The sequence below is a fragment of the Trachurus japonicus genome, chromosome 17 (assembly GCF_045865225.1).
Source record: "Trachurus japonicus isolate A0001 chromosome 17, Traja_1.0".
Classification (NCBI taxonomy): domain Eukaryota; kingdom Metazoa; phylum Chordata; class Actinopteri; order Carangiformes; family Carangidae; genus Trachurus; species Trachurus japonicus.
The window spans coordinates 30,221,458-30,240,804 of NC_140923.1; the positions used below are offsets into that span (position 1 = coordinate 30,221,458).

At 42.1% G+C, this 19,347-nt stretch overlaps 1 protein-coding gene across 3 annotated transcripts in view; it reads right to left on the reverse strand.

Annotated features, from left to right (window-relative positions):
* Positions 1 to 19,347, reverse strand: part of cdh24b (cadherin 24, type 2b) — a 210,312-nt gene that overhangs the window by 73,734 nt on the left and 117,231 nt on the right. For all 3 annotated transcript variants that reach the window (XM_085804927.1, XM_085804926.1, XM_085804928.1), the window contains exons 4-5: positions 15,943 to 16,062; positions 10,134 to 10,301 (exon numbers count right to left, since the gene is read on the reverse strand). In XM_085804927.1, coding sequence (XP_085661053.1) covers positions 10,134 to 10,301; positions 15,943 to 16,062 — 288 coding nt within the window. The remainder of the gene's footprint in view (positions 1 to 10,133; positions 10,302 to 15,942; positions 16,063 to 19,347) is intronic.

Consider the following 19,347-nt stretch of genomic DNA (forward strand, 5'->3'; position numbering starts at 1 on the left):
TCAAATGTTGACACACAGTGGCATTCCTCTCTCTCTCTCCCTCTCTTATGCATTTCAGATAGAAGAATGTGACAGTGAATCATCTCTGAAAAGTTCTGAATGTGGAGGATTTCGATGAAAGCAGAGATCGTCTCGTATACATACAGTGAAATACTTAGGAAGCAGTGGTTTTGTTAGTTATTCTCTTTATGCTTTCAGAACACAGGATGTGAAAATACAAGGCTGCTCCTCAGTTCTGCTAATCATATCTCTAACTGTTGAGCAGATTAGATTTAGCGCTGGCTCGTGAATGGAATGTTATTTCATGGTGTAAGATAAATACGGGAGGTGGATCAATGAGGAGTTCAACAGAATCTCTGAACAATAAATCACATTTCTAAACAGCTTCATCTTCTGGATGGGAGTGATGAGAATAAATGAAAGCCCAGGGGAATTAACTACTTTGAGCTTTTTCGAATTGATTCCGAAAATTGACGTTAAAGAAACCTTACTACATTGTATTTGAAGGTGCAAGATTAAAAGGTTTTGTGGTGATAACCTAACATCTTATATTTTATACATTAAGCTACATTCCAACTATCACATTTTCATTCCAAGCTCATTAAAACAGCTTATGTATAGAAATTCAATATGCTTATAGATGTTTTTAGTATCTATCTATCATTAAAATTAAACATGTCTATCTTCCCATTCTGGAAAAGTGGTCTCAGACTTTTCAAACTTAGTGTATAAAATATCAAGATATATTGATAAGCTGTGGAATGGATATAACAGACTTCTATGTTTCATACATATTTTTGTATATGTATATATATTTCATACATGTAACCTTATCACATGTTCTTCATCAGCAGATGAGGCTCGGTCAGGTGTCATGGATCTGTGGAAATGTGAGATCAGTGGCTTTTTTAGGACTTCATGAGGATAATCCATCTACTAATGACGACCATGCGATGTGGTTGAAAGCTCTAGAAAAAGCTAAATAAGTTGTGGATTGGGGCTGTCTTCTGAAACTATGTTTTAATGAATAAACCATCTGTATTTAACCTTAAACAAGTGCAACTTAAAGGCTCCAAAAGGAGTAAAACAGTCTTTTATTTGGTTAAACCTTGGGCTTGTAGCATTTGTTGTTTCTGTTCTGCTATTCTACTTAATTCACATTTTTCAGACTATATTTACTATTAGTAATACAAGTAGTAATACTTAAAGTATAGGCATCTTCCTATAATGTATCATGCTGTGTTTATACTATGGCACATTGTTTTCAATATACCACAATATTGGAAGTCTCTTCGTGCAACAAAAGGAATTGGGTCATGTTCATTTTCATGTTTTTAGATGTAAAAATAAAGTGTTCTATCTCATATGTATTTCCTCAGGAGCCAGTGTAGAAGTAGCTAAAACAACATAGCAATATTTTATTTAATTTTAGTACAGAGAAAGAAAACTAGACCTAAAAAAAGAATATTGGGTGCAAGTGAATGCTAAGTTTCCTGTTTTTGATGATATGATGACATATTTCATTGTGTCTGTGGTACAAACCACAACAACAATACTTCAGACACCTGTCAATGAGACTGTACTGTATATATCATCATGTGATCGTATTTCATGTCCACTTTTTCCAAGCACGAGTGACATTGGAAAGTATGTCAGAAAAGTTCTCCTCGTCCTAAACAGGCTGGTCGCCCTCCTAAGTAACCCACTTTTCAAAGTTGGTTAGAATAAAGAAAACGTTCTTTGTATTAAACCAAGTGGTCATCTTATTTTTAGGTACACTTCCCTCTGCCTCTATTTCAATTTATCCCAGAGAGAATTGAGCTGTGGCGTGTACACAACCATAAATTATTCAGCAACAGTAAACATGGAAAAACATGTCTGAATAAATGACTACATGGAAAAAGGGGGTATGGAATTTCAAATCAGCCTGACAACAACACGGTGGCCTCACTACAAAGCTATATGAAGCTGTGGAAGTCCCATCATCTTAATTTCCCCATGGATTACCACAGGACGAGAAAGTCATCTACTGTTCCTATCCCGAAGCCTCGAAACAGGAAGCTGATAATTTGAGATGTGATTTGATACCTAACACCCTTGTTTACTCTCAGACAATTAGCCAACCATGTATTCCACCCTGCACCACCATAATTAAGAGCTTAATCAGGCAAGGAGTTGATGTGGAATGAGACGGTAATAGAAAGTCCCCTTTAGCACAATTTTCACATCCGTCTGCCTTGTTAACTACACGTTTTGGAGGAGCTGTTGGAGACAGAAGTGTGTCTCCTCACAGTCTGACATGTCCTCGTGAAGGAAAAAAAAACAAAAACAGGCCCGCTGAGGAATATGCAGTCCAGCGAGTATTAGCACAGACACAGCAAGAAAATATCAAGCGTCCAAAGATATATCTGGGATAAAGACTTCAAAATATTCCTTTGAATAATATCCAGCAAGATACTAAAAATGATAACTCTGTCGACGGCGTGTCTAAATATTTGTCAGCTTAAAATGTTCAAAAAGCGCCGGTACCTTAAAAAAAAAAAAAAAGTTCATTTGATATGGATGAAAACAAAATTAAAACTCTTCTTGCGCCAAGGAATGCAGAGAGCTAAGACATCAAAAAACATGTTGCTGTCCAAATACATTTGGAGCACGGTGTATGCCATTTGATAATGAGACCCAGAGGAAAGTGTGGTGAGAGTGTTGTGTTTGCCAACGGAGCCTCTGAAAATATCCCGTACTTTCTACTTACCATTTAACCAAAAAACACCGCTGTTCTGTACTGTAGCCTACTTTTCCTCTCCTCTGCTGCCTCCTCCGGGCATAAGAAATCCCCTGACAGTGTTCACAACTGTACACACAACAAACCCACTTAGTTTCTGGAATCATGTTTTGGATAGGGGAGAAATTCTAGGGCAACTGTGAAAAGACAATCCCACAGAGCAGGAGTGCCTTTTTTTGAATCTTGTTAAATGTACAGCTGATACCTGGTCGGCGCGCTCCAGTGTAATCCTCTCCCTCTGGTAAATGCCACAAGGAATAAGCAGTGTTGACCTTGGGAGACGCGGGGGCCGGATTTGAGGGTGTCTCTTTTAAAAACCCTGGTGTGTAATTGAGTAGAGCGGCGGGGTGGCTGGCTTTGATGGTGTAAGCACAAGGGAGTGCGGGTGTGTGAGGGAACACGCAGACAAAAAAAAGGCGAGAGGATCAGGGATACACACACGCATACACAAACAAACGTACAGTAGGAATATATGGGCTCCTCACACAAACACACACACATGAATACACACAGGCTGTGGATGTACTGTAGGGCTCACATCAATCAGTCATCATCATCGGGATCAGTAGAGGCAACAGCCGCGAGGTGTTGGTAGACTGTGGGGGTTTCGGGGGCAGACGCTGGCACAATGACGCTCCTCATCACCCACACAGTTCACAATCAGCCCCCCCGCTTCCTCCAAGAAGCCCTGCAGCCCTCCACACAGCCTGGGCCAAAACATCAGCTTTGATGGGGGTTCAACTCGACCGACAAAACCTCCCACCCCAGGACATCATTAGTTCATTCTGGCTTTAAAGCCACTGGTCAATTGGACAAGAAACCCACATCACAGGCCCATCCAGAGCCTGACAACTCTATGATATGTGCACCTGCTCCTGCAGCTGTCAGATGGTTAAGAGTTTATTTAATATTACTGCAGATCCAACACACTGGATATTAAGTTCATCTTCAAGTCCAAGTGAATGTTTGCGCCAAATATGAAGAAATTCCCTCAAGGCGTGACTGAGATATCATGTTCACAAGAGTAAAATCTTATTTTGTGAGGTCAGCGTGACTGTGACCATTGACCACCAAGTAGATCTTTGGGTTCCTGTGGGAATTTGTGTTAAATGTGAAGCCTACACTTTTGAGTTCCCAAGAGACAAACCTCTAAACATAATGGCTGGGGAAGAAAATTAATTTAGCATCAGTGATGGGAATAATGGTGTTATAAAATAACAGCGTTATTAACAGCGCTACTTTTTTTTACTAACGAGTAATCATAAAAGTTACTGTTTCCCCCGTTACCGTTACTGATGATAAAAAGCCCCGTTACTTGACTCAAGAAGTCTTATCACAAAATATTACACCTGTTAAAGGTATAACATGTAGAATTCCCCCCATCTAGCGGTGTGGTTGCATATCTGAACGTATTCTTGATGTTGCATTCACGTGAAATCGGGCAGACGTCAGACAGACAACAGACGCTGCATGTAACAGGATAAACAAGCGTCTATGTAAACAAGTGGTCCGCCAGCACGAGGCAAAACAATACAGGTGTGACAATATGTTGTCATGGTGATGTCGTATTGTTTACCTGACCCACGTTTTATAGGGGTGTAACGGTACACAAAAGTCACGGTTCGGTACGTACCTCGGTTCAGGGGTCACGGTTCGGTACGGTTTCGGTACAACAGACACTACTGAATGTAAAACAAAAATCTGTCTTGTGTTATAAAAGTAGAAAAAAAATAGAATATAAAATAAAACAAGTGCATTAGGAGTGTTATCATGCCATTCATTAATTCTAGAGGAGAAAAAACTTGCACTTGACAACTGGCAACTATTATTTTTAAAAAACAAGAAAGTACTGTAACATCAATGTTGATATATACAGTTAATTTAGACTAGATGCCAGTTGCTTTGGTGATGTTTCTGGTCCTGTTCGGTGTTCATGTCAAGAGGCTTAAAAGCAGCGGGATAAGTTGTTGCACAGAAGTTGTCTGTTTCCTTGCACCAGTGATTGACATGTGGGAGGGAGGGAGGGAGGGGAGGCGGGTGAACATGCGCTACGTGTTTGATGCGTTTCTAGCGACGCAGCGCGCATCCGTGAAATATCGGCGATGGACTTTGTCCGATCGACCAGTCGTGAGCCGCCACCGCCGCCGTTGTGTTTCATTGAGAAGCCACATGGTAACATAAATGAAGCAGACAGCTCTCCTCCTCTAACTTCACTCTCTCATCACCTCTCTTCTTCGTCTGTTATGACGGTTGTGGCAGCTTTGAGGCACATTACCGCCACCTGGATTGGAGGACTCGACTTTTTTTTTTTTTTTAATATTCATTCAGACATATTCGTCGTGTGACTGTGTGCACCGAACCGTGACCCCCGTACCGTGACGGCACGACGAATACATATACTGTTACACCCCTAACGTTTTACCGTCTTTCTCTCGTCGAGTAAAATGACATCCGGTTGGTTTGCCGTCTGCCTGACTGCACCTGAATGCAACATCAGTGCCTCCGTCCGTCCTCACACTACACAGTGGTGACAGTTTTAACAGGCGCTACCTGGAAAACTTTCTCCCCGAGCCGACAGCTCCGCTGAGTTTCTATGGTTACGTACAGTCACGCTGCCACTCAACGTAAAAAATGTCGATGCAACATGGCCGCCTCGGTTCGGTGCGTCGCCCACTTATGTATTTGTAACGACTTGTAACAACTCATTCTAAGGTACGAGAAAACTTTCATTTGTATGTGGGTGTGATTCGACTTCAGTGAAATATGTATGAAAGCAATATTTAATTTTATTCTAATAAAAAGCCAAATAAGTTACATACTGGGGCTTTAAAGTGTACGTTACATATACTTTTACTTTCAGTCCATCAACTAGTTGGAAAAAAGCCGTTTATCTGGAACTCTGGATGGGCCTGTGATGTGGGTTTCTTGTCCAAACCAGTGGCTTTAAAGCCAGAATGAACTAATGATGTCCTGGGGTGGGAATTTGACACATTTGAGCATTTTCTAGTAACACAATAGTTACTTTTCCTGGTTATTAGTTACTTTTATAATTGTAGTTATGTACTTATATAATACAGTTACAAACTCAGTTCCTTTTTGGGGACAGTAACTAGTAACTATAACTACTTACTTTTTATAGGCTATATATATAATATAGCCTTTAATGGATAGTATAGTTGAGACAGACAGGAAATGGGGAGGCAGAGAGAGGAGGAATGACATTCAGCAAAGTACCTGAGTCAGGATTTGATACAGGCTGGCTGCAGCGAGGACTATAGCCTCTGTATATGGGGCACCATGCTCTACCAACTGAGCTAAACGACGCCCCAACAACTGCCCAATGCTGTTTATCATGACAGAATTACCCTCAATACCCTAAGCCTAACAACCAGTAGCTGGAAACTACAGATAAAGAGATGGTGCAGGCAGCAGTAGTGATGCAGCAGATACTCGTTGTGGGTCCAGGCTTTCTGTCAGCACTGAATGTCATCATATAGTTTCAGTGGATCCTTGGATCACCTGGGCAACAAGGATCCACCTATGGAGACTTCGCTGCTCAGGGAAAACAGGCAACAATCAGCTTCTGAAGGAGACGGGACGTCTTTAAACGAAGCCTGCGAAGGACGCAGCTCTGAGCTGCTGTCTGAGTTAAAAAAGGAGCAGATGTGAGACGATGAAAATCAATTGGAAGTTAGTTATTGTAGTGTGGCTGCTTATTCAAACAGCTGGAGCAGCGCAGGCTGTGATGCATGAGAAGGTTCAGGTTCTTAAAAACCACTGGAATCTGGTTGTTAACGATTTGCATCAGAATTCCTCCTCAGGGTCGATTCTGAAGACGCGTACAACATACTTTTATTTTTACATATGATTAGTTTCAATGTGTCTCACACTCTCAGAGGATATCATTATCTCCAATGTCCGCGCGTGTGTGTGTGTCTGACTGTATGAGTGGAGACAGGTGTGTTATGTTGGAGTCGGAGCAGAACTCCACCAGCTGCAACCAGATCCATTATCGAGACCTTTATAAAAACTCAGCCCTGACACTTCCACTCTGCCAGAGCGGAGACTCTCTTTGTGTGCTTTGAGACAAATTTGTTACCAGTGTCGCTCCTCGGCATTCACTTCTTGTTGCCTGTTTATCCCAGTCCTCATCCTGTCCTGTCTCTCTTACAGTCCTGTCTGTCCTGTCTCCTGCCTCTACCCACTAACTGCCCTTACCCCCGGCTCAGTTCCTGCTGCCTACCAGCTCCAGCTTCCTTTTCATCTTCCATCTTCCAGTAAATATCTGTGACCTTGTCCCTGTCTCCTTTCCTGTGTCCTCACCTTGGTTCACCTGTTTTATAACCATTTGTGACAAATATTTTAAGCCGACCTTCTCTGCCACTTTTAGTGAATCCTCTATCATTTCCTCTTTTATTTGGACACTACTCCCATTGAATGTTGGCTGTTTTACTTCTCGTCTCTGTCTAGTTTCCCTGTGTTTGTGACTGTCTGCCACTATGATGTCTTTAACCTCTGTCCAACCTTCCCTGGCTCCCTCGTGTATTTGTTCTCCGCGTCAGTTTGTCTGTGTGTGATCCTGCTTCCCTCATCTGCTGAATCCTACATATGTTAGTCAGTGAGTTTTCCTGTGGGGCTGCGACCTGTGTTTATTTCCCTGTTGTTTGTTCTTGGACACCTGCCTGCTATTTTGTCATCTCATCTGCCAGTGAGCCTGTTTATTCTTCATTAAAAAGCTACTTCACCGCCTCATCCGGCCTCTGCTTCTGCATTTGAGTTCACATTTGGCCGTAACGCAGCCTGGACCTCTTGGATTCACAGATGTGACACCAACATCACTGCTAGCTGTTAACAATGTCATCAGGCAGATATGAGATATCAGTATGGTGTCCAAATAGCCTGACTGGAAAAGCTCTGGCAGCTGACTGGTTACAGCTCCTAACAGAAAACAGGCATGATATGAATTCAGTGTTTCCTTCTCCTCACACTCAACTATCAAATTAAAGTCTTACAAACAAAATACTCTTAAGTAAAGCAATAGAAAAATGAATAAACATGACTTGTTTGGCAGATAATCAATGATTTCAACACAACTTTTGAATATGCAAGTAATTTTTAAATTTTGTATCAAATATTAGAAAAAGAAATTATCTTGGCAGGGTGTCAACAAGAGGCAACTGCACTGTCTTCAACAACATTGTCAGAGTAAATGAGCTTTTTATTCAAAACTGTGAATGTGTTAAGTTTGTCACCTGACAAGAGCATTAACATGAAAACCAAGATGTTCTAAAGCTGCCAAACACACACACACACACACACACACACACACACACACACACACACACACACACACACAGTTATTAGTGTGTTCCTGCAGGAACACCAGTATTAACTGGTTGGAGTGAACACAGTGTCTGCACAACACTCCCATGACACACACGTCTGTCAGTAAAAATACAGAGAAAAGAGCTGTTGATTGTGGTAATGATATCAGATTACATTAAACTCACACCTTTCACTACAGTTGTCTAAATCTGAATATGACACACACAGGAAAACATTAACTATTCTAGGTATTTTAACTATATTCAGTAGTTGCATGGTGACAGTGGAACATTTCTGCCAAAAACAATGGCAGAATCAATTTCTAATGAGAAGAAATAAGAAGAAATCCAACAGTGGAGTAGCCTACAAACTCCATGGAGACGCAACGACAGTTTGGTCAGGTTTTATTCGGATACACCGCCTACAGAGATTTGAGAGTTCTTGTAATATTTCAAAAGGTTGTTTCCCAATTCAACAGCCTCACTCACTCTCACTCTAATCCAATATCTGAAAACAAAGATTAGTGAAATGTTACAAAAGATCTGCAAATTCTGTGTGGGAGGACTAACCAGAGCTTTTCCTCAAATTATAGAGCACTTATAATAATTATCACATTACCCTGCGAGAGGTGACTAACTGCCTTCACTTCAATGCAAGTCAAATAAAGCACAATTTTGATCGAATAGGAAGTTATCTTTGCCATTAATCCCATAGTAACCCAAGTGGAGTGTAACTGTACAGAAACTTTCCTATCCCAGCTTCAACTCTCCACGCTTTAATTGGAAGGTCAGAAATTATCTCGGAAGAGACGGCGCTGGCTTAGAAGAAAAATGGCAGAAAGGATGACATTAAGCAAAGGATGACAGGAACATTGGCCATCAATGCCACTCGGCTCCCTTGATCCTCCACAGGAGGAGTAGCTGTGTCCTTTTGAATGTAATAAAGGACACACATACCAAATCTCAAGGTGCACCAGAGAACGGATTGATTAATACCGGCCTCTAAGACACATGGCTGCCCCTCGTCCAACAACAGAGGCAGACAAACACAGAGCTGCACAGGGAGTCAATCTAACCAGCACGCTAACCTCCTTCTGTATAACTAAAAGATGATTTATAATGCAATGTCCAACGATGACAATAACGTCTAATAATCCAACTTGATTACATATTCTTCATGGCGACTGGCAGCCATTATGTAAATAGCTAATTTGGTCTAATCTTTGTTTTATATGCAACAGAAGGCTTGGCCACAGGAGTGAGGCATAATTTAATTGAATTTATCAACATTATAAGTCACACAGCTACAGACATTTTCCATCTATCATTTGCACTAAAACAACTTTTTACTAAAAATTGAGTTTGTTGTTTTTTTTTATTGTGGTGTAACAAATCGGACTGGCCTTATTAGAGATGCTGTTGGATTATTTCCTATAATCTGTGCGGCTGCAGTGGGAAATGGCAGCCGATCATTGCACAGGCGAGTGAAATCCATGACTGAATGTTTGATGAGGCACTTTGCAGCCCTGCAGGAATCTCCTCTGCCTGACTGCTGCTGTGAAAATCCTGACAGTACCTGCGGGTCAAAAAGGTCTGAGAAGTCTTCTGCCCTCTGGTGCAAAAACAAACACTGTTTATGCCGTTATGCCGCCTAATGTTTGTTTTTCTGAGCGTCGAGTATTAGAGAGTAAAAATACAAGCAAGGCAAAGTCATCCAAAGTCGTTTCTGTTACTTCACGGTGATTGGCAACTTCGCTTGTGTGATGTTGTTCTAATGAGATGAAAGCCAATCTGCAGGTACAACAGGCCGTAATGAAGCATTTAAAACCAGTGTTAAAGCTCCCGAGTGGTTAGTGTGTAGCTGTAGGGTAGGGTGGAACATACAGCTATTGTGCATACTGTATATGTCTATCAATACAACACAGCGTGTCCAACATTTTCAATTTTCATCTATTATATCGTGCCGCTCTATTCCTGGCAGTCATTCATTCTCTATGGGTGGCTGAAAGAGTTGCCGGGTAACTCACTCTGAGTGAAGCGTGGAGGGTTGTCGTTGACGTCGGTGAGCCTGACAGTGATGGTGGTGGTGCCTGATAATCCACCGAGGTGGCCGCCCATATCCTTGGCCTGCAGCACCACCAGATACTGGTCCTGGGTCTCCCTGTCCATGTCAGGTACAGCTGTACGCAGAATACCTGGAACACACACATACACACACAGTAGCATCAGGGAGGGCATGAAGCATTTAAAACAGGTATAATAAAGTTTTTTTAATGTGGCTGAATGGCAGCAAAATGACCATAATAAATCTATGCATGACTAAAAGGGTTTTTTGATCAATATTTATGACTGGTGATTACCAGGCTCCCAACCTTCTGGCTTCCAAAACTCTGGCCTGTGCTCTTGTTTTGGAACAAAAGCTCCCGGCACACTGGGATCTCATCCAGCTCTATTCACATTTCTAACAACAGAGTTATCTCGAAAAGATACAAGAGTAGTATCACAGCTTGTTTAGCTATTTATCAGACATTTGAGGTACAACTCTCTAACAAGGCAAGCTGTTTACAAGCTGCAACTGAAGGCATTACTAGTGTTTAATAAATCATTACTGCTTTGAGCATCCGTAACAATGATAATTTCTGAGTTTAGCCCACCTTTACTCCACTGCTCAGTGGAGCCGTTCAACTCATCAGTAATAAAATATGCAGTCCATTTATGAATGCCTTTAATAAGTCTTTTTTATTAATAACATGTATAACTGCATAACCTGAGGGCTGATCAGCAAGACAACTGGATTAACTGCGTCCTTTTAAGTGGTGGATTTGATCTTATTAGACACTTATTGTGTTAACTTATTAACATTCATAACTGAAGCTACGGCCACCTATTATGAACTGGGAAAGTTATGGCCCATATCAAAGACTCCATCATGTGTGAAGTTCCACATGTGAGTGAGTCATTAATAAAAGGTTATGGGGTTCTTGTTTCCAATAGGCCATTCATGACTTTTTTTCAATGTTATTGAATGGAGTCAGTTCCAGATGCTGTGCAGCTGTTTTCTGGGAGGTTACTGGTCTAACGGTCCATTAGCGGGTCACGTCGATGGATCCCTGTGCTATAAAGGACACAGTGAGGTTTGCTGAGGCTGTGTGGCTTTTCTTTTTTTCTTTTTTTTTTCACAAGCCGGAGACCCGAAAGTTGTTCCTGCTAACAGCCTGTTAGAGATGGTGACACACCAGTAAATCAGCTGGGCCAGTGTGTCAGCTGACATTGGCCTATTGCAGATATATCAGCATCTGTCAGCTGTTGCATAACAAGTTGTAGTTGCACGAACGGCCCTTCCGTCTGTAATTTGACCACTAAAGACTCGTTTGCACTGTGAGATGTACAATTCTTTACAAGAGCTCCCATGATCATAACGAGCACATTGGCCAAAATATTATCTTTGCATTTTCCTCTCAGATATTTCATATCAGACTCAGAGAGGCCAGTATCAGAGGAGCTGTAATTATTGATTTATGAAGTAATAATAAATCATTTAGGCACCATCAGTGAATCCATTAGTTACAACGCTTTATAAAGTCTTTCATTAGAATGTGGTGCCCTCTTTTATTAGGTACTGAACTCGTGTTACTGAAGTAAAAGGGCTACAGCTTCTCAGGTGATTAATCTAATTAAGCTGGATGCTATGACATGAAAATGTCAGCAGATGTTTGATCATTATCAAAGGTAAAAAGTCACCAGGTGCCGGGTGTGTGAAGCCTCCACACGGTAGTTAGAGTTTTAGCGATGATGAAAATATTTCAACTCTAATTGACGGATCATGTTGTTCCTATGTGTCTCCTTCAAAACTCATTGGACAACATCAAACTGCAGCATCATCAGGCCGGAGACCAGACGATCTGAATGATGTTCTGATATTTTGGAGATGCTTTCCAGCAACAACGTGTGACTTCATGTCTCATTAACACAGAACAGAAAAAAACACACACACATTAACCCACACATGAATAAACGCAGACATTTGAGGAGGCTCACATGGGAAAAAATAAATAAATCAGCGTGTGGTGACAGGTGGACACGCTGACGGGGCGTAAAATCTCGTTCTGTATCTCACACTCTTTAACGGCGCACACCAAGACGCATCGTTTACACGCATTCAAGATCGATCACCTCCCACTGTGGAAATGGCCTCATTCTGCTACATATGATTGGATGTTGCACATCAAATGCTGGCTGCTCTCATCCCGCGTCAGCCAAAAAAACACCGGCCCGGATGACTTGGCAGCTCAAGGTGAATCACATTCAACACGGGGCTGTTTTGAATGCTAACGAAGCGGCAGGAAGTACGTCGAGGTTTCTGAGCAGAATTCATAAGCAAAAACAAACCGCATATATGAGCGAAGGCGCTCGGGCTGCGAGTGAACATTTTGAATAAGACCTTTGGTGATGGAGCTGATGAGAAACAGGGTGATTGAAAAAGGGAGATAGAGAGCAGAGGCGAGGGGAGAGGAGAGTGGACATGCTCGGAATACTAAAGCCGGTCTAATAGCATAGTGTCACGGCTAATACGCACTGGGTGGAATTAGGCTTATATTCCCTTATTAACATTTCCAAAAAAAAAAAAAGCGATGCCGCTCCCTTCGCTTGTTGCAGAGGTCCTTACATGTCAGAGCATTCAATTACCAGACGCTGACATCCGATGAGTAAAACGCAAGTATCTGCCACCTGTGACCCATGTGGGCAAAACAAACGCTGCTATGCAGGATCATCCTCCCATCTGCAAAATACAAAGAAGAAAACTGCATCTGCCAAGTATTGTGAGCTTAAGTTTCTCTGTGTGTGCTGTCAATCAAAACAGCATCTAAAGCATTAGACAGAACATTTCAAAATCAACTCAGCTATAACTATGACTTTCCTCCAAGGTATGATGCTTAAAATGTATTCAGAGTGCATAGAGCCAGCATCCTCCATTGGCTCCACTATAAACTTTTTGCCCTTGGGTGACATGTGTGACACAGAGGCATATTGAGAGCACGCACAGCAGACAGGTCCTTTGAGTCCTCTGTAATCTGTCCTGTGAAATAGTTCACAAACCTTTGCTGACATCTCTCTTTGAACACTGTCTTTCTGTTTTTGCTTCATCCAGAAATAATAACATTAGGCTGCTGCTGTGTTTTGTTGGGCGTGCACAGGCCCTGGCAGCATGAATATATTTCTGCCAACTCATACTGGAGTGAACCAGGGAGGAGGAACACTGGGAGAGGTGGAGGGGGCGGACTGTGTGTGTGTTGGTGTTTAACAGGAGGGGGCACAAAAGGGAGAATGGAAGTGGGAAAGATGGATGACTAGGTGTGACAAGAAAACTAGGGATGCACAGGGGGGAGATGTGTTAGTTTAAATGTGTGTGAGAGACAGAGAGAGAAAGAGAGAGAGTGGGTGAGACAGAGGGAGAGAAATTCAAGTCCTAACATTTTAGGTCTAAAAGAAGGAATCTGAAGATTTTCAGTTTAAAGGGATACGCCAACATTTTTTTTTTTCGTGTCTTGCCTCACTCCTGAGTCCATGACCAGCAGATAGACACCATCCTCTCAACTGTGCGTGCAGTAACAAGGGAGATACGGGCAGAGCTGGCGCACCGCTAATTAGCTTAGCTCAAACGCTGGAAGTGCATAGGTAGTGTTAGCCTGCCTCCTACCCGAGCCGAAATCAGCAGTCAGAAGCTGATTTCATTTTAGCTCTAAACTCTGTAAATATATCACTTAATCAAATTCGGCGCTACTCAAGCTAGCCGTTGTGACCAACGCACTTCCAGTTACTTTAACAAAATAAAACACCCGTTGCCCTTTACATACAGAAAACCATGACAATAGAATTTGTGCTTTTACTTTGAAATAGGAAGCTAACCTACCCTCGATGTAGCTAGCTTGAACCAAAATAAACCGTCTTTGCTTGAACCCTCCGTTTTGACCGATCTCGTCCCGTTACCGGCATTTGACCGCTCAAGATGCCTTAGTGGAGAGTTTTGTCAGCTCTGAGACGAAGATTGGCCCGCCGGTTTCCATTTAGAGTTGCTGAAGAGTTTCTCTGATGACTTTAGGTGGAGGCAGGCTAACACTACCTATGCACTTCCAGCGTTTGAGCTAGGCTAATTATTGGTGCACCAGCTCTGCCCGTATCTCCCTTGTTACTGCACGCACAGTCGAAAGGATGGTGTCTGGTCATGGACTCAGGAGTGAGGCAAGATACGGGAAAAAAAATGTTGGCGTATCCCTTTAATTGCTCCTGTTTTGCGGTAGTTGTGTCTTTTTCCCGCATCGCCACGGCAGCTATGAATGGAGCGGATGCAAGTTCCGCTGTTTAGGCTGTTTACATCCCTCAAAACCGCAATTTTTTTCCACAGACAGCATCAGATGGCTACTCAAACATGCACCGAGAAGCAGAGGTGGCAAAAGTACTCATATTCTGTACTTAAGTAGAAGTACAGATACATGTGTAAAAAAATACTCTGGTAAAAGTAGAAGTACTGATTCAACTCCTTTACTCAAGTAAAAGTAAGAAAGTACAGGCTCTGAAATGTACTTTCAAAGTAAAAGTAAAAAGTAAAAATGAATTTTGCCTTTAATGAAACCTACATCCTTTGATAATTTTGTTAAACAAAAAAAGTTCAGACAGAATAATCAAGATTGAACTGACCAGAGACAGTGTTTCCCATTACTGTAATTAACGTTTGGGCCCGCCACAGACCTCACAAAATAATAATAATAGCCTAATAATAATAAAAAATTCATCGTTTCACCACCTCTCATCTCTGCCAGTCAGTCCACCTGCCGTCTCTCTCGCGTGCGGTCGCACCGCACGTACACACGCACACATGCACACATGCACACGCACGGGCTATATCGCGCTGATTGTACAGTGTTCAAATAGTAGTAACGACCCTGTTTTTACAATGTAAGGAGTAGAAAGTACATATTTTTGTGTATAAATGTAGGGAGTAAAAGTAAAAAGAAAAATAAATACTCAAGTAAAGTACAGAGATACCTGAAAAATCTACTTAAGTACAGTAACAAAGTATTTGTACTTCGTTACTTGCTACCTCTGCCGAGAAGTTTGTTTACTTCAAACAAGCCGACATGTTTGTAAAACTAGATCTAATTCAAAGTCTTGCGGAGTCTCGCACGAGACCCAAGTTGACGCGCTCGGTGTGTTCAGGTGCAGTCGGAAGCTCCCGTTTGTGTCATAAACACAGGAATATTAATTCTTGACTTGCTAAACAATATAAACTTCTCAGTGCATGTTATCTGACGCTGTCTGTGGAAAACAATTGCAGTTTTGAGGGATGTAAACAGCCTAAGCAGCAGAACTTCCATCCGCTCCCATTCATCGCTGCCGTGGCGATGCGGGAACAGACACAACTACCGCAAAACAGGAGCAATTAAACTGAAAATCTTCAGATTCCTTCTTTTAGACCTAAAATGATAGGAAAATACAGCCCAGAGTTGAATTTGCCCAGAATTGTCCTTTAACTCTACCTCTGTTTGTATATTCATCCATGCACAGTACAAGTGTGTGTCTCATGCCTATACACACACATACACACACAGTGATCAGCTGTGTGTGTGTGTACGTGGTTCATGATTCCGAGCTGAATTCACTTGTTTGCTCTTCAACATCTTGAGCATATTTGCTTTTCAGCAGAGTGTGTGCGCGTATTTGCTTTTCGACATCTGCGCATCTTTTGCGTTTCTCCGCCCATGTCTGTTGTGACAGCAGCACGCTCACACACACGAATGCACGCGCATGCACACACACACAAGCAATCAACACACTCACCTGTCTGGGGATCGACAGAGAAGTACTGCTGGCCCTGCACCAGTGTGTACACTAGCTTGGCGCTGTTCCCATAAGTCGGGTCATCAGCATCTGTTGCTGTCACCTGGATTATAGACGTGCCTGTAGGGAGGAGAGAGGGAGAGAGAGGGAGAGAGAGGGAGGAGAGGAAGAATAGAGGGCAATAAGAAAAGAATAGAGGGAAGGAAAGAGAGGGGGCAAAAGAAGACAGAGTTAAAGGGGACCTATTCTGCTTTTCCAGCTTTTCAGACTTATAAATATATGTTTAAAATGTTGGATAATGGTTCTAGAGGATGTGGAAGTGCCATATCATGAGGTTTATTCGAAAACGATCGCTAATAAACATACCCGCAGGTTTTTTTTAGAGGCTTACCGCCGGGTGGTTATTCTTTTTAGGAGATAAATGTTGGTCTCATTGATGAAATCTAACAATTGTGGCAGTCACATTAGTTTGAATGAAAAGTGAAGCTGTGAGAAGGAGGAGAGGAGAGGAGCAGTGCTGCGGAGCTCTGTAGTCTACGTACACAAATCACCACATTTACATCAATAAATACATGTTTTAAAAAGAACCAACCAGTCTGCATTAAATTTTAATATATTTTATTAAGTTATATTAATATGGTTTTGGTACATGGCAAAGTCTACTCTACCATCTTTGGATAGGTTGAGACTAGGTCATGGGTACATTTGCAGTACACAATGTAGACTGGTCAGATGCATACTGGAGAAAATGTACAAATTAGTACGACATCTGGGAATTTTTCACATACTGCAGATTTAGCTTTTTGTAGTTCAGTTCAGTACTACTAGTAGTAGACATCATCATGGGAACACAATGCTGAGGGAGTGGCTCATTTGCATTTAAAGGGTGGAGCCACTGAAACAGACCGTTTTGCACAGGGCTGTTGTGAGAGGATGAACAGAGAGCTGTGATGTTTGATCTTTGGGGTATTTTGACCGAAGCATGTCACAGACATGTCTTTAAGACACTCAGGAACTATTTTAGTTGGTGGAACAGGAGCATAATAGGTCCCCTTTAAAACTAGGCAGAGCTGGAACTACTGTAAGTGAACAGAATACAGCAGCACTTTAAGAGCATGAGAAAACTTCAACCTGCATCCTCCTCAGCCACTCCTTTTCCAATCTCTATTCAACGGCACTGTGACAAAATACTTTACCCCACCCCCCACCCTCTTCCTCCTCTATCCTGATGCCCCCCCTTGATTCCCTCTGTCTTGCTTCATTTCTCTCCGTCTCCAGTTTCTCCTCGTCTCCTCACTGGTCCTCCCCTCTTACTCCCTTTAAATCACTCAACATCTCATAGAAACTCAATTTGGCAGCCTTTTTTGGGGGGGGATTTGCCAACATAAAATTGAAATGTATGAATATATCAAATACAGTAAACACATTTTTTATGTGGCGTGCTCATGTGGGTCTATATTTATAGATAAATGCAGGGGGAGCGATGATTCCCAGTGGGATTCAAACTAGACAAGACAGAGGAAGAAGGGGATTTATGGGAGCAGCTGCTACTTTATTTCTGATCAAAGCCGTGACACTATCACTGTGAAAGATCAGGGGAGTGTGTGTAAAAATGTGTGCGTGTGGGGAGAGAAGTAAGGAGGGAGATGGGAGGGGCCTGAGATCATCTAGTGTAGTTGCAGATCCATTACAGGTAGTTAAGAATGAGAGGAGTTATCGACAGATGGCAGATGTAAAGTCTGCAAAGATTGTACCGCAGAGAGTCTGAGAGGGAGCAACAGAGAATTTGTGTGCCCGCCTGTGTGCGTATACTCTACAGAAATGTCGGCGTACCCTACAAAAATGAGACACAAGTTGGAATAAACAGGAGCTAAACTCAAATCTCTAAGCATTCATAACAACAAACTGCGTGTGTTGTTTATGTGCTCTACTGTCTTATAATGTGAGACCCAAAGGAACTGAAAGAGCCGCTCACAGCTGTAAAAAATTAAAAGGAAAAAAAAAACACACAAATAGTAGAAGGTTGCTAGACACCTCGGGGAAGATCTCAGGAAACAAGAAAACAAGAATTAAATTCAAATTAAATCTTAAATCTCTTGGTGAAGTTTAATCAGCTGTGGCAAAGTTGCAGTGATTGACATCTGTTGGCGCACGTGACGCATAATTTCATGGTGAAGTAAAATGAAAAAACAGAACACTGTGACTGTCACTGCACAGTTCAGGGGCTACTCAGTAAGACACGTGGAACTGGGACAGAGGGAGAGAGAAAAATAACACAACAACACCCAGTCAAAGTAGACAGGGAAGTGAGTAGGCAGCCTGTTGTCAACCTGTTTTCAAATGTTTGGCCATTATATTTAATCCATTCCCAGTTTTGGATTCTTTTTCGCTCTATTTCACACATGTTTGAGCTAAAAAAAAACAACAGCAACCACAACAACAACAAAAAAACAGTAAGTGCAGTTTCTGTTTTTATTTCAAAGTGTCCAGTTTTACTCGCAGACTGGCACAAACTACAAAGTGTCTGTTATTCAATCTCTTTATGTTTTAGTCTTTTTTTTCTCCTTCGCCATACTGTATGCATTGTAGATAAGTGCAAGGGGACACGAGCAGATAAGTAGGCAGGAATGTTTCTTCTGACAGCCGTTAAAAGTAATCAGACATAGGGATCAAACAGTTTGGCTCTGAGGTTAATGTAACAAGTGCACGGCAGAGGCAAATCTATGTGTATGCAGCCTGCCAGCCGTGGAATACAGCCAGTCACACTCCACAAGGATCAAGTAGCATCTGGAACACATGTTTTTAGCACAGCTTTACTGTTGGGAAAAGGAGGAGAGGTTATTCCTTCATTCCTATGCTACTGTACAGTATATATAATGTATGTAGTGTGTGTACAAATGTTAATATATATGTATATATACACTGTAGATACAGTCAAGGTTAAACTTTAAATGTGAGTCACTGCTCTCCCCGAGTGGAGCTGCTACACATCTGGCAAGATACACTACTGTACTTACGTATACTCAGCCAAGTGAAACCAACACAAAACACTTTTGCAGACACAAATTTCAAACAGGGAACTGGCTGGCCTCCAGTGCACGTTGCGCCAGTGTCTCATCGCTTCAGATGAGATGCCGACCCCCCCCCCCCCTCCATCACCCTTAAATGTCTCATGTAACGAGTCTTTGATAGAATCCTCACCGCAGCGCTATCTCCTCTGTCAGGAGTGCTGCAAAGCGCCTTGGTAAATATTGAATTGTCAAGTAAATATTGAATCCATGATTGACTGAACAACTCAATCTGAAGACTGAGCTGCTGCGAGGAGCAGACACTCATCGGGCAGCTGATAGGATTACTAAATAGTGCTCGGCTCCGTCAGGCCCCTCTCCTTGGGCCCTGCTCTGG